Source organism: Odocoileus virginianus, chromosome 9 (genome assembly GCF_023699985.2).
Source record: "Odocoileus virginianus isolate 20LAN1187 ecotype Illinois chromosome 9, Ovbor_1.2, whole genome shotgun sequence".
NCBI classification, from domain to species: Eukaryota; Metazoa; Chordata; class Mammalia; order Artiodactyla; family Cervidae; genus Odocoileus; species Odocoileus virginianus.
Window position 1 is genome coordinate 62,120,362 of NC_069682.1, and position 16,009 is coordinate 62,136,370.

At 40.5% G+C, this 16,009-nt stretch overlaps 1 protein-coding gene across 1 annotated transcript in view; it reads left to right on the plus strand.

The window, feature by feature from the left end:
- Positions 1–16,009, plus strand: part of CTNNBL1 (catenin beta like 1) — a 159,619-nt gene that overhangs the window by 39,801 nt on the left and 103,809 nt on the right. The window contains exons 4-5 of the mRNA XM_020892118.2: positions 5,141–5,280; positions 14,079–14,176. Of these exons, the coding sequence (XP_020747777.1) occupies positions 5,141–5,280; positions 14,079–14,176 (238 nt within the window). The remainder of the gene's footprint in view (positions 1–5,140; positions 5,281–14,078; positions 14,177–16,009) is intronic.

Here is a 16,009-nt window from a genome sequence, read left to right on the forward strand (position 1 = left end):
CTGTTGCTGAAGGTATGCCTAAATCCCTAGACAGCCATCTGCAAATACTGTAGCTTGTGCTTAAAAATGAGTCGGCTTGTACTTCTGTCAGCAAAAAGAGAATTTTCTTTGTTATAGCATAGCAAACTTGAGGGAATCTAGATTCATTGATTACCTACTATCTACCAACAATTGATAGGAACTTGATTATCTCTTTTAATCCTCACTATAATTCAGAGAGAATGATTAAGGAAGTTGAGTTTTAGAAGTAGGTTACTTAATATTCTCTGTCTCCCTTGACAAGGTTGGAGTCTGGTGCTCTGTGTTCCAGGGGCAGTTTTCTTGGGCAGTGCTGGATATTCTTGCTACTAATTGGTTGCAATAGATTATTTATATTTGTGCTAAGGTAGGAGTTCAGTGAGGACAGCAACTGGGATTGTTATCTGTTATATGGACACCTAGTATGTACCCATTAATACTTAGTAAGACACTGCTAATGGTTACACAGGCTGGATCTGACTCAGGTCAGTCTCATTCCCAAGTCCAGGCATTTCTCACTGTATCACACTACTCTTGTAACACAGGACCCCAGTGGTATTTTTATGCTATGTCCCTGCTCACAATTGACTTTCTGCTGGTTTTATTTTGTTTTGATAATTTTCTGGCTTCCTAAACTTAAAGATATTTGGTTAGGATTGCATATTTGAAAGAGGAATTTCAAAGTTGGAAGGGACTGGAAAGTACAAGTCTATTTCTCCCTTCTAATTATTGATTTTTAAAAATATCACCCTTTATTAATTACCCCCAGTGACAAGGGATAACTTTCCAAAGAAACCTATCTCATCATTTGACAGCTCTGACTCTTAAGATTTCAACTCAGAATGAAAAAGAATTTCAACAGATCCTCATGGGAGAGGGTAGTTAGACTCCTTATGATCTCAGTTGCTTCCCCAAGTTATTTAGTTTGCATAACTCCACTCCAGTATTCTGGCCTGGAGAATTCCATGGACTCTGTAGTCCATGGGGTTGCAAAGAGTTGGACATGACTGAGCGACTTACACTTTCATCCCTCACAAAGTAGATTCCCATAGGAGATGTCACAAACTTTTAGGCCATCCAGTCAGCATAACTCTATCTGTTTTCTTCTTTTAAGCAGCCTAAAACCATGGTAGCATTTGAGGCAGCAGCTTTCCTCCTCTCCCTTTGGCAGGTGCCTGCGAAATTTTAGCAGTGGAGCAGGGAGTGCGCCCAGTGCTGGGTGTCCAGAGAGGACTGAGGAGTAGTCTGTGTCCTGGCAGGGCTCTCATGGTCTGAGCTGCGTTGTGATCACTGTTGACTTAAAATCATCCAGTCCTTCCCACATATGTCCACTTACTATGGACAGAGGAGCCTGGTGAACTGCAGTCCATGGGATTGCAGAGTCGGACACAACTGAGTGACTTTTCACTTTTTTCCACTTACTATACTGTCTTTCCTGATCCATGTATTCTTGTCTTTCTGGTTCAGTGCATTCTCCATGTGGATCCTAGGTAATTTTCCTCCTGTTAGATTTGACCCGTTATCATTTCCTGTCAGGAACTTTCTGAATTGATTCTGTCAGCTGTAAGCTGTAATTGTTCATTGTAAGCTTTATGTTATATGACATTTGTTAAGTTTGCCTTTTATGTATCTTCACCCAAGTCGTGGGTCAAAAAATAACAGTAAAATACTATAGTTGATCTAAACAGACTTAAGGATGGAGCTCTGAAGGGTAACACTGGAAGTGTCTCTCCAGGCTGACATTCATTCATTTATTATCACTCAAATCCCCCCAATTGCTTCCTTGTATTCAGCATGGTTTGTTTATTACTAGCTGCCCAGTCTCCCTTGCTAATTCTTCCTGGTGAGCTGTAAAAATCTTTTGTCAAGTTACTCTCAAGAAATCAGATTTTTTTTTTAATTACCACGTAAGGCAAAGAAGATTATATAGATCTACTGCCCCATAGAATATTTGAATTCTGCACCAGCTCTTCCAAGTCATGATTCTGATTTGCCTTCTACACTTGAAGTGATGGGGAACTAGTGATTTAAAAGATAATCTGTTTGTAAGCACTGTGGAAGGAGACTTTTTTAGAAAAAATGGTATCGGGGGGCCTTGACAAAAATAATTTTAAAATTTACTTGGAATAATAAACAGTTGAGAACAGACAGGGATCATTTAAAAAGAAGGCTAGTATGGGAGTGTTTCGCAGTAACAGACATAAAATATACTGTAACACTATGGAAGTGTGGTCCTGGCTCAGGAATTTGCAGACAAATCAATGAAATGGAGTGAAAAGCCCATAAACAGATTAGAGTATGCATTAAAATTTAGTGTATGATAGAGGTGGCATTTCTTCAAATCTGTGGATAAAAGATAGATTATGGTACTGGGGCAATGGGCCAGACCTTTGCAGAAATAAAATTAGATCTTTGCCCTATATTATACTCTGAAATAAATCTTAGTTTTATTACTCCTAAACATTTAAAAATGTATAAACATAAAAGTACACCATAAAATATATCTGATCTTAGCATAGAGAAAACCTTGCTGAGAATACATGTAAAATAGAGTTTGTGTGGCAAAAATTTCCCTAATTAAAAACCTTTATGTCAAAAAGCACAATGTACAAATTAAAGAGCAAATATTTCTTTTTTTTTTTGCAATGTATGACAGAGATTAATTTCTTTAATATATAGAGTGCTTATAAATCAATAAATAAGATGAACACCCTGATAGAAAAATGGGCAAAGAAGAAATACAGATAGCTAGTAAACGGTAATTGAATTTTAACCATTGTGATATAAGAAAAGCAAAATTTAAAAAAGTTGCATTTCCCATCTCAAATTGGGGATTTTAAATATATAATACTTTTTTTGAAGAGGGTGAGGGGAAACAAACTTATACACTATTGGTACCTTTCTGGCAAGATATATCAAAACGTGTTAAGTTATGCATATTCTTTGACTTTGTACTTTCCTTCCTGGGAGTTATCTTAACTACAAAATTATGAATACATGTATCTTAGTATCATTTGTTGTCATTGAAACATGGTGTTGAGAAGGATTCTGAAGTCTTATCTGGGCTCAGCAGGGGCAATGCTGTGCTTAGTGTGGGATTTTGCCATGGGAGAGGAAGGACTGACAGGTGTGCTGGACACTGACTTTTCCTATTGTAGAATGTTTAATGATAAGAGGAATTGTTCAGCCTATGCTTTCAACAATAAGCAAAAATCGTATTTAGAACTGTATACTATGTAGGCTGCTTTTGGGTAGGGGGAAAGCTATGAGTTGAGAACGATGACTTAATCTTACCAGAGTATTATCAGTGGTTATTTCTGGTTAATAAGGTTATAGATGATTTCTGTTTACTTTTCTTTATTTTTGCCATTTTTAAGATCTCTGTTTACTTTTTGAGGGCTTATCTTTTCCCAGTTTTTTAGAAAAAGTAATGTTTTATCATTAGAAAAATATATATATATATGCATAAATGTTATGAATAAATATAATAATGGAGAGAAACAGTGGTAAGATATTGTATAAAATATGGACATGTTTTTAAAAATGGTAGTCTTAGATTTTGTTCTTGCAGAATCTCCTGAGTTCTGGAGAGATGGTGTTTGCCCAGTTCCTTGGTATCTGTTAGTTGATGAGTCCTTTATGACTTCAAGAATCCCTGCTTGTATTCCTTTTCTTTAGCAGGCATCTGTGGCTATGTAGAGACAAAAGATCTAATTTCTGATTTTTTTGGTGTGTTTTATTTATTTTTTATTAAACTTTATTTTGTATTGGAGTATAGCTGATTAACAATGTTGTGATGAAAAAAGAAAAAAAAAACAATGTTGTGATGGTTTCAGGTGAACAGCAAAGGTACTCAGCCATACATATACATGTATCCATTCTTATAATTCCTGTTTTTAAGAAGCTTACATCCTAGAAGGGAAGATAGACATGATATAAATAATAATTGTAGTAATGGAAATGAGAGCAAACGTATTGTGCTTTTTGCATGCCAAACATTTTTAAAGTGCTTTATGTGTGTTTGTTCGTTAACTTTTTACAGTAGCCTATGAGATAGGTTTGGAGAAGGAAATGGCAACCCACTCCAATGTTCTTGCCTGGAGAATCCCAGGGACGGGGGAGCCTGGTGGGCTGCCGTCTATGGGGTCGCACAGAGTCAGACACGACTGAAGCGACTTAGCAGCAGCAGCATGAGATAGGTAACTTCATTATTCCATTTATTATACAGATGAAGAAACTGAGGCATAGAGAGGCTAAGTAAGTGGGTAAGTGAGGTTCAGAGCCAGGCCGTCTGGCTCCAGAGTCTGTTTAACCACTGATTCCTTTCAGTCAGGTCTTGTTCAGTTGCTTTACATGGATTCGCTCATTGTCTTCTCAGAACAAACTTTCCTGTCCTGCTCATCAAAGGCTTATTGGGCATTTCTGCAAAGTCAGACTCTTGGGAAGGGCATGCGGGATGAATGCAAAGCAGTTCTTTCTTAGTGCTGGGGTGTAGGTTGGCCGAAAGGTTCAGGTGTGGAAATGTGAGTGAAGTATTATGCTACTTAAGGTATGGGGTTATGGAATGCCAGACTTTATCTGCTTTACTTTGGGATGTTCCTCTTCATCAGCTCATTTGAAAGGGCGGTGGGGGGTGGGGGGAGGTATTTCTGGATGGTAGCAGAATCTGTATTTTCCTTTGGATAAGGGGGATAATTGGCCCTTGATCTGAAGTGACAGGAAAGAGAAGTCCTTTTTGGATTAGCAGGATGACTACCTTCAGGGCCACAAAATGAATTGCCATTCCAAGGAGTAATGGTAACCAGTCCACAGAATGGGTGGGCAGATAGATTACTGAATGTGGCAGAATGCTTTCGGAGCCTCTGAAAGGGAACTTGTGACTGCAAGGATAAGGGGAACCCTGTAACCAGATCTGAATCCAAGATTGATTTTTGTAATGAGGAAATCGATTTCCCAAGGAAATTGTGTGACAGTATGATGTTTGGATGAGCATTCTTCTTGGTTGGTCTGTTGAAGATGCTTTGACAGATTGTCTCTCTGTCTGGATTATGTTGCTGTCTGTTCCTCACTACTGATGGGACCCCTTCCCCTGCAATGATGCTGTCTTGTTTTCCCTTCTTAGGTTTATGGAATCTGAGCTGGACCTCAATGACATCATTCAGGAGATGCACGTGGTGGCCACCATGCCAGACCTGTACCACCTTCTGGTAGAGCTGAATGCTGTTCAGTCTCTTCTCGGGCTGCTTGGACATGATAATACAGATATCCTTTCAGATCTGTCCTCAGTAGGAAGGCGGACGTGGCTGGGGAGTGCTGTTTACTCTCTTCTCCTGTTTGTCTCTGCTGATGTCTGCTGTCACGTCTGGTGTTCTGTTTCCGTTCTAATTATCTCCCTTCTTGAAACATGCTGCTTTTTACTTGTTTGGAAGTCTGGCTTTTAATCTATTAATAAATCTTGGGCAACCCTTAATTGTCCTATTTGCTCTTATTAGTATTAGAATTCATCGTGATGTGTCTGTTCTTATACTAACAGCATTAATTTTACAGGATCTTGATTTGGGGGCCCATTATATAGGCAAGACCAGGCAGGATTTGCATCTGTTGATCTAGACATCATTTTGTTAACAGATGGCCCAGTGGAGCCGAGCCTAAAGGAGACCATGAACCTTCCTCTAGTTTCACATTTATTGTCCAGGAAGACAGGGATTTTTATCTACTTTGTCTACTGCTATATTCCCAATTCCTTTAAAAAGGACTGAGTGCACATGACATTTAATGTTTGTTAACTGAGCATTAGACATAAATAGGCAATCTAGGTTTGACTCCCAGGTTTATTTCTAGTATGAAATTTGGTGTCCTCCCCCCACCCCCAGCCCTTAGTATTCTTGTCTGCAAAAGTAGATGAGCTCCGACTAATAAAAATAAATGGAAAAAAAAAAAGCAGATGAGTTATGTTACTGGGACATAACCAGACTTGGGTGCCTTAAGGTCTAACAATCTTAAGGGCATAGAACATTAAATCATTGAAGGATCTAAAAATTGTGAATTTAGTTTCTCACTTTGTTTTCAAGACGTAAATGCTATAGACTGTTCTGTGGGTATGATACTGTGTATATTCATGGGTGGCATTTCAAAATATATATGTGTGTGTGTGTGTGTGTGTGTATGTGTGTGCGCTCACTTGGTCGTGTCTGAATCTTTGCGACCCCCTGGGCTGTAGCCCACCAGGCTCCTCTGTGTTGTCGTTGTTGTTCAGTTTCTCAGTCTGACTCTTTGAGACCCCATGAACTGAGGCGCTCCAGGCTTCCCTGTTCACTGTTTCTCAGAATTTGCTCAGACTCATGTCCTATCCTGTGTGTGTGTGTGTGTATAAACATTTGCCTTTCAGTGTTGTTGAGAGGATTAAAGGAGTTCATGTGAGTGCTAAGCAATTTCTGATACTTAATAGGTATTTAGTAAATGTTGCTTTTAGCTGAAGCTGAATCATGACTTACAAAACTTTTCTATTCTTTGTCTTTGCTATCAGATACGAAACCGCTTTAGTGGAAAAGGTTTTTGATGTGCCTGTGGTCGTGGCTATGGTCATTAAAGCAAATTCTTTTCCAGTAGTTGTTCTGTTTGAATCCAGATTTCCGAAGGTAAGAGACAAATGTAGTTAGTCTGCTTGAGTGATATTCATGGGAGATCTGCTGCTGCTTCATGTTATTTTCATCTTTGTGGTAATCTCTCTCCTGAGAGCATGTCTGACTAGGTTCTTTCCTGCCTGATAATTCTCATAGAAATAAATCAGTGAATAATTTTAACTCAGGCTTCTTGAAGGGTGATCTTAAGCCGTTTCTGATACTTGATGTAATGTTAGACAGTTTGGAGAATCTCTCTGTCAGTCTCCAGATTGATGAGAATATTCCCCAGGGTTCACTGGGCGGTTCTGGGTGGTACAAGAACCCCTAGTCAGTTAGCTTATTTTGGGTGAGCTCAATCTGGGTCTCCTGAATTCATTGGAGAAACATGGCTTTGAGTGCTTATCAGGCACTGTGCTCAACCCCCAGGAACTGCAGGCTGCATTGATGCTCAAGCAGCATCCATCAGTAAACATAGTGGATATCTAGCATAAATCCTATTTAGGATACTAACTGGCTCTCCCAGAGTTAGCAACCAAGAGTTCTAATTGTGACTTCACATTTCAGCTTAACTACAGAAGGGCAGATTTTCAGAATCAAAATGGATTTTAGAGATGACTTCGTCCGAGCCTTATTTATTTAGTTAGTAACATGTCTGAGATCCAGGTGTTGAACCACTGGCTGTTGCGGTGGAGGCTGACACCCCAGGCCCCTGGTTTCCCGTCCAGTGTCCTTTCTAGTGAACCTTGAGTCCCTCCCTATAGGATTCACTACATCCCTGACAGAGTTGCAGTGTCACCCATTACCTTGTGTATTGATACAGCCATCACCTGTTTTGTTTCTGGAAACACAACTCTGATTTCTTTTTTCTATTCCTGCCAACTCAAAATAATAGTGGCAGCTTTCTGAAGATACTGACATTTTGCTGATTCACCAGCCTGGTTCCTGCTGGGGAGAAGACTGACGCGAGAAGTGTGCTCGACATGGCATACTTGGGAAAGGCAAGGGCACAGATGTTCCAAGTTGTTAAGTTCTGGTCTTTAAAAAGAAAAAAAAAAAAGTCCCCCTGTAATAACTTTGACAGACTGCCATTTCCCTCCTGTTTTCTCAAAGCTAAACTGTTTTTTCCCCTCTTGTCTGCTAACCTTTACCCTGCTGCCCTAAGGATATTTTTTAAAATCTGATTTTTTAATTATGCCCTACATCAAATTTAAAGTGCACTTGAAATTTTAAAAATTACCTAATTTTAATTAGATGTAGCAACTAGGGTAAATGTCATCCTCCTCATAGTACCATTTTTCTCGAGCGTGGTTTCCGGGAAGGGTCAGCCGTCTTGACTTGCATCTAACACATTCTTGATCTGTTGGAGCATTGATCTCCCAGTAGCATTGCACTCTGTTTCCTGTCTTATCTGTGATCTATAATGGAAATTTTTCTTCAGGAAATGGTTGTTAACAATTTACTGTTGTACAGCTGTAACTGCCCCAAACACCTTACCATGAATAAACAATTTCGTGGCAGTCATGACTTAAATTTTTAATCTTTTTTAACTCTTCATTTATCAACCACAGCCATACATGGCTGGCTATGTTCCCAGCAAGCACAGGTCATTTTTGCTTTGTCCTTCTCTGCTAAAACATAAACTGTAGGGATTTTAATTGGATCAGAGGCTGGTCTGTTGTAACCTTAAGAGGCAGAGGATGTGAGAAAACAGCTTGTGCCTCGTCCTTTCAACCGTGAGAAGCCGCTTCAGAGTTTATTCTGGCGCTCTGCATCACTGCTGCTGGGGAGGGCTTGTCAGTGCTTCTGGGCCTCATCTCCCCCCCTCGAGAGGCTGGCGCCCAGCCGTTGGTTGGCTGTGGAGAGGAATTCTGGTCTGTGAAGAGCACCCCTGGGGGTGCGGGGGAGAGAGGGAGGGGCACACCCCTCACGCAGTATTGAAGAGTCACTCTGAATGCATTAGGAGGGAACACGAGGTGGGATCCAACAGCTGTTGCCTTTCAGAAACTGGGCTTTTAAAAACAATTTTTCCTTTAAAGTAAATCACTTAAACATGTTTAGAGCCCTTTTTGGTGAGCCTTTTGGAGTATTTCTACAGAAAAATGAAATCAAAGGTACATTTAAAGGTATCAATATTTTCCTAAGGTAATGCTAAACAATCAGTTCTGTGGCCCAGGTTTACTCAATTTGCCTAAAGGAATAAGGAGGACTGAAACAAGAGGAAGATAGAACCCCAGATGATGGCTACCTCTGCTGCTATCACCAAAAGAAAAAAAAAAAATCTAGGCACGAAATCCATAAATATCTGATTTTTGCATGTCATCTGCTGTGTTCTCAACTTGAGGGATGAGTCAGTGAAATCCTTTCTAAAGTTCTATGGCAGATCATGGCATTTACTGGGTTTCTCCTTTGTATGATAAGCCCTGTTGAGTGCTGTTAGGATGGCAAGAAATAATAACTCCAGTTGATAGCAAAAACACTCACCTTGCTGTGTGGTAAATACCCTTGGAGTGTTTTGCACAGAAAATACACTGGAGTTCTGAGAAAACACACATCATCTCTGGCTTGGCAGTGATTAGAGAATTGGGCATTGGCGATGGGTAAGCTTTTGATAGATTAGGGATTAGAGTGCATTTCAAGTGTATTTTTACAATGTCTACCTTGGCAATGGAGATTGCCATTCCTCACATGCTGGGAGCTGATGTGCCCATGTAGTCACCTCAGACTTACATGGATATCAGGTCCATGGCTTTATTTATTTTTAGAGTCATGACAACTGCCTCCGTCTAAATACCCTCTTTAATTTAAAAACTATTGAGTAATCTAAACCCCAATTTTTTTTTTTCCAAATCTGCTTTCTCTCCACCCATTTGTGATTCAGAAAAATGAGGTCTCATTGTACTGCTGAGCGAGCTTCTCAGGTGGTGCTAGTGGTTAAAAACCCACTTGCCAATGGAGAAGACATAGAGATGTGGGTTCCATCCTTGAATCAGGAAGATCCCCTGGAGGAGGGCATGGCAACCCACTCCAGTATTCTTGCCTGGAGAATGCCATGGACAGAGGAGCCTGGCGGGCTATGGCCCACGGGGTCGCAAAGAGTTGGATACGACTGCAGCCACTTAGCACTCAGCACAATTGTACTGTTGACTCAGGGCGTCAGTACAGTGGGTTGCGTGCTCCTGCGCAGGGAGGGGGGGATTCATTTTGTTAGTTGCAGAGTGGATTATTGGTGCTGATGAGGCAGTGCTACTTTGTCTGAAATAGGGAGTGGTCGTTAGCACTATTCTTTTCTAAATCACTGCTTAGTTTTCTCAAACCCTAGTAAGCCAGGAAAACTTGTCCAGCAAAGTTGTCCTGTTGGATTTTGTGAAAAATTGCTGTGGGAACTGGAAAGTAAAGAGCAGACAGGTTTGTTTTTTTTTTTTTAAGACCAGCAGGGTTCGTTGAAGTTGAGCAATCTGAGTCTGTGACTGTAACATACCATCTTATCCCAGAGGGGTGTGTACAAGGGGTGCCTTGTGTTCGAGCCCGCATGCTGATGAGCAGGAATAGGGCTGGGAAGGGCTTGCGCCTCCTCAGGACTTTCTTCTAGTTGGACTACAAGGGAGTTGGCTTTGGGTCCAGTACTTTCCTGCAAGCACGGTCTAACAAGACTTGTGTATCTCAAGCTGTTGTTTTGCTGGGAGCTATTCTCATCTTGATATTTTTAGAATCAAAATTACATGGAAAAGAATTTACTTCTTTTCCTCATTGATAGTTCATCTTCCCTGATAATCTGTACTGATAAACCAGCCACTCGTTTTTTGGAGTCGTTTCAATATGCTCTGAAATAAATCAGATTAGATGAAAAGTACCAAAATGGTGGTCTAGGAAAAGGACCTCTTAATGCAACTGTTGATCTTGCTTACGAGTTTTAGGTGAATTCCATGTCTTTGGAAGGGTAGGGTGGTTGTGGCCTGCTTGGGACATTTCCCCTGTGCTATAATAGTGCCCACTAACATTTAGTGGGTACCTAATAAATGTAGAATGAGAGCATTTCCCCCACTCATGTTATTTTGATTAAGGATTGGGATAAAATTAAGAGTCTAGATTCATTCTGGGTAGTTCTTTTTCAACTGCTGTAAAAGGAGGAAAAGACCATTTTGTCTGTTTAGAAATTCATCTGCATTAGTTGAGCTATATCTAAGCATTGTCCTAGTCTAGGAATAAAATTTTAAAAAGGCTTAAAAAAAAAACCCACCCAGATTTGTTCCATTAAATCAGTTATATACTGTGAATCTAGACTGGTCATTTTTCTTAAGACACGTTTTTGAAATGATTTTTTTTTTAAGCCATCTGCTTAATATATTTTATTCCTCTTTATCTTTTTTTTAAATAACTTGTTCCTATGGCCATATCTCATTGGAGATTAATGAAATTAATGCTCTGTTTCTGTCCTAAGACTCTATGAGATCAGGCCAAAAACAAGTATCTAGAACCAAAAAATAAAAGCCAACACCCCTCTTTTTGTAAAAAGCCATTGGGTTGTGGACCATTTTGTGCCCAGCTGGTCTTTTCTACTTCACTTCTTATTATACTAGCTTATTGCCCCCCTAGTGGGCAGGTCTGAGGGAGTGAATGGGGTGGCCTTTCTGCCTGACTTGGCAGAATAGGCTGTCACAAACTGTGTTTTAGTAATTCACAGAGAGACAGGCTCTCTGTTTTCCTATTACACTTGGATAGGAGAGCCTTTTACCTTGTGAAATGAAATTGTAACTACAGTGGAAAAACCTATCACCCATGCCCAGAGTCTGCTTGTGAAAAAATGCTGGATGGGTGGCAGACCATGCTGAATTTTCTCATCAAGATTGAGAGTTCATCTGTCTGTCTTTAGTTTCGCTTCTTATTCTTCTTTCTGGTCCTCAGATGACCTCCATCTTATGGGTCATATTATATTACTCAGGAGTCGATTACAATTATGGACTCATTTACTGCCTTGCTGAAATGCTATTTGGTGAAAGTTGAGAATTTACATAAAGTCAGTTAGTGCTAGAATTGCTGAGTTGTTTGCCAGACCTGGTAGCTGGTAACTCGTTTCTTGTTTGATTTCTTAACTGAGGCAGGAGTGTAGGCAAGGAAATATCCACTGGACCATTATAAGAAACAGCTGTTCTTGATAAGAGTTAGACATTTATTCTGTTCCTATATGAAACCACCACATTATCAAATTTTCTTTTCCTTTTTTCTCCGGGTTTACTGTGACCCATTTGTGAGCATGGTATAAGAATAATCAAAGAAAAATATGATACCTGCCTGTCCCATAAAACCTTAGAGGCTGAAAAAGGACTTGATCAATCTGAATTTCTGTGGCATAGCTGAAATACAAAATTAGATTTTCAACCCATTGTGACCCAAAAAGGGAAGATTGTGTTGTTGTTAGCTTAAGTTTTAGATTTTAAAAGTTTTAAAAAAAATGAAGTCAATAGTGAAGATGTGACCATTCTGTGGGAAGAATTGACTAACAACATTTATTATAGTGCTTTCCTGTTTTCTCAGTACTTTGATTTAATTGCCCTCTGACCTTCATGATGTCGTTTATTCCTTATAGTTACAGGGTGAGATAGGCTGGGCAGAGATCATTACCACCTTTTTACAGATGAGGCAGCTAAGCTATATGGAAAAAAGGAGCTTGAGCAAGATTCCATAGTATTAATAATTTGGCGATAGTTTGGTTCACTAAAGATAGGAAGCAAAGATAAATATGATATGGCTCCATCCTTGAGTTTGCTGTGACTCTTCATCTGTTTTTTCACATATATCCCGCATGTTTCTTGAGATTAATATTTAATTAATAATCATCACGTATCAGGTTAGTAAGTACTTAGTGGGGCATGATGTTGGGAATGTAAGGATAGTACCTGTTGTGTGCCTGATTCACATCCTTATCCTGTAGACATTTGACTCCACTGTGGTTGGATGAACAGATGGATGAAATGTCATCATGCTTATTAAATAAACAAGTGGATAAATAATAATATTTTTACATCTCACATAAAAACTGTTCAAGAGAATCAGTATGGGAGCTTTTTAGATGAAGAGAATGATGGGGGAGTTGTCAGCATTTTGTCCTTTTTCCTGGAACTTTAATAATTTATGATGGAAATAAATGACAGTCCTTTTCTCTGTTATTGTAGTAGGGTCATTAGCTGGAATTTAGTTGTAGTTAAACCTGGTGAATATTGCCCTCTGCATTAATATGAAGAGTAGTGGCAGAGGTACTATTTTTGAAATCATATGAACCTAACATTCTCCCTTACTATTGCAGTGACCTTTAGGTAAGTTACTTAACCACTCTGAGCTTTCAGTTTCCTGTCTGTAAAATAGGGATCACGCTGTTGTGAGAATTCAGCAGCACAGTGCTTGGCATAATGATGAGTTTTTTAAAATGTTAATGATTATGATGGTGTGTACTGCAGTGTTTAGAAAGGGAGAACTACTAATTCCTACCACCCAGCATTTCTAGAGGTTAGTTTGATTAGCCCTTTTTTAAAAAAATTAATGCAGTTTATGTATTTTGGTTTACTATATGTCAATTGTGATACCTGGTCTTTTATGTCAAAAGCTTTCTGGTTACTTTGTTAATAAAGATTGTATAAGCATGAAGGACTTTTGTCCAGAAACTTTCTCTCTTTTCATACACATTGAATTTCATAGCACACCCATATTTTGCACAAATATTACTTTAAAGTGCGAGAGGATAAAACACAGAAAGCTTACTCATGATGGCCAACTGGTCAGTTATAGATAAATAAAAACAAAGCTTTGAATAATTTTTCTTTTAGCAAAAGGTGTTCATAAAATATCTGTAACATCAGTTGGCAGTGAGCAAGTCCTGTCATTCTTGTTAATAGGTCCTGTATCTTTCTTATTATCTTTTTCTTTTCCAGTTTGTATTGAAACTGCCCTGCCCTGATAAGACCTTTATCGTCTTACTTATGGACTCTTTTGTGTGTGGTAGCTTCAGAACAGGTTTTGCTCCTTCAGGCTTGATGTTTCCCCACACCCACATCTGCCCACTCCCAACCCTCACAGTGCTATTTAGTGCTTCCTGCACATAGCTGTTAGGTTATTCTTCCAAGACATTATTTTCTTCATATGATTCTAGTTATAATTTTCTCCCCTCCCTGCTTCCCTAATCCTCTTTCTTCTCCTCTTCATATACCCTCTTACATTCTAATCTTTCTGCCTGTATTCCTGATGTTTTGTTTTCCAGCCTACCTGCCCTCATCTTTTTAGTTGCCTCTTTTCTGATCAGTCTTCTTCTAGCAGATCTTTCTTGATTTCCCAGTTCAATTTGATTGCCCCACTTTTTTAGGATGTCTGCAGTTCAAGTTGTCTGTATTCCTCATTTGTTACACATTGATTGTTTCACATGTGTGTGTTACCCTTAACATTCTTCACATGTGTCCATAGCGGTGGTTGATTTGCTTCAGGAATTAACAGACATAGACACCCTCCACGAAAGTGAAGAAGGCGCGGAAGTGCTCACTGATGCTCTGGTAAGTTGCCCGGCCGTCTGGGGCTTTGCAAGTGTGTATATGGTGTCCGCACCATCCCCTCCATTGTGTCTGTGAGTGGCATAGGGTGGGTGCCAGGGAGAGAGAGCACTCTGTGGCAAGGCTGGACTGAATAAGGAGAATATGAAAGTAGAATGCAACCGTGGGGTACCTTATTCTTTGGTAGTGTTACTAGGCCAGGGGGTATAGAGTCCTAGCATTTATTGACTATCTGCTGTAGGCAGACCTTCACACTTATATTTAATCTTCACCGTGTCCCCTCAGAAGGGTATTATTGCTACTATTCCCATTTATAGCCATGGAACTCCAGGCTTTGAGAGACAAAACAAACCCGCCTGTGGTCACACGGCTGGGATTTGAACCTCTGTTCTCTTTGACTCCAATTCCGGCTTGCCCGCTCTCACCGTGTTGCTTCTGACCTCTTCTATAAAGAGTTTTTGCAGAAAAGAGTTTCTTTTCTACTCTGGGCTGTAGGCTTTGTACTCCCAAGCACTGGTGAGGACAGGTGTATCGTTATTACTTGTTTTACAGATAGAGAATCAGAGAATGTTAAAAGCAAGAACACTTTTTAGCTTATCCTGGCCCGAGTAGTGGCCCTTGACTGCAGAAGTAAGGGTCAGCTGATTTCTGTGTCCCGTTTTTTGGAGCCTAGGCAAGGCTTCAGAGCCTTCCTCAGCTATTATTCCAGGCAGCAGCCACTTGCAAGAGTTTGTATGTGAGGTGAACTGATGTAGTCTCATCAGCCCACTCTACTCTTGAGGAAACCCAGCTGCAGAAGTGAAGCCTTCCCCCGCTTCACTCAGCCAGCCCCTGTAACAGCAGAGATGAGCTCCAGCATATTGCGGTCCCCTCTGCCATCCTGGCCCCTGGCACCAGCTTCCCTCTCTCACCAGAGGGCCAGTGGCAGGGCCAGTCCAGCCTCTTACCCTGATACCACCTATGGAGCTCTTATCTAACCCATCAAGCTATCTCACTCATCAAGTTTCTGTCGTTTCTCTTGTTTTCTATTGTCTGGTCTTTTCTCTCTGGCTAAGAATGCTAGTAAGGACTGGGTTTTCAGTTTTGTTTTTTGGGTTTTTTCTTTTTTATAATAGGTTTATTTATTTACTGATTTTTTACTGTGGTGGGTTCTTCACTGCTGCACAGGCTTTTCTCTAGTTGTGGAGAATGGGGGCTGCTCTCTAGTTGCAGTGCTCAGGCTTCTCATTGCAGTGACTTCTCTTGTTCTGGAGCGTGGGTTCCCTAGCCCGTGGTGTCAGTAGTTGCAGTTCCTGAGCTCTAGAGCTCAGGCTCAGCAATTCTGGCACACAGGCTTAGTTGCTCTGTGTCACGTGAGATCCTCTCAGATCAGGGGTCAAAACCCCTGTCTCCTGCATTGGCAGGCATATTCTTTACCACTGAGCCACCGGGGAAGCCCTAAGCACTGATTTTGTTGCAGTGTGCAGAGTTCACCAAAGATCGGTATAGCTACTTGGGTTAGAAGCACCTGGGGTGCTTGGTTAGGCTACTTTCTGGCACCATCCAAGACCTGCTGAATTAGAATGGCTGGGGCTGGGACCCCAAATGATTCTGAGACCCCATTGCTACACTGCCCAGCCCCTCCTCACCCTTCTTTCTTGAGCTTCTTGACATGAGAAATTTCCCATGTGCCATACTCACAGCTGGCATTTGGTGTGAATGAAGGGGTTGTGAACCCACTGGATGTGAAGGACTGTCTCTTACAGAGAGAAAGGCTGGAGTCCAGCAGGGCCATTTGTGACTGAGTATGATGAAAATTTCTATATCCATTTTTCTTTCAAGCTCCTTCCTGGAGCG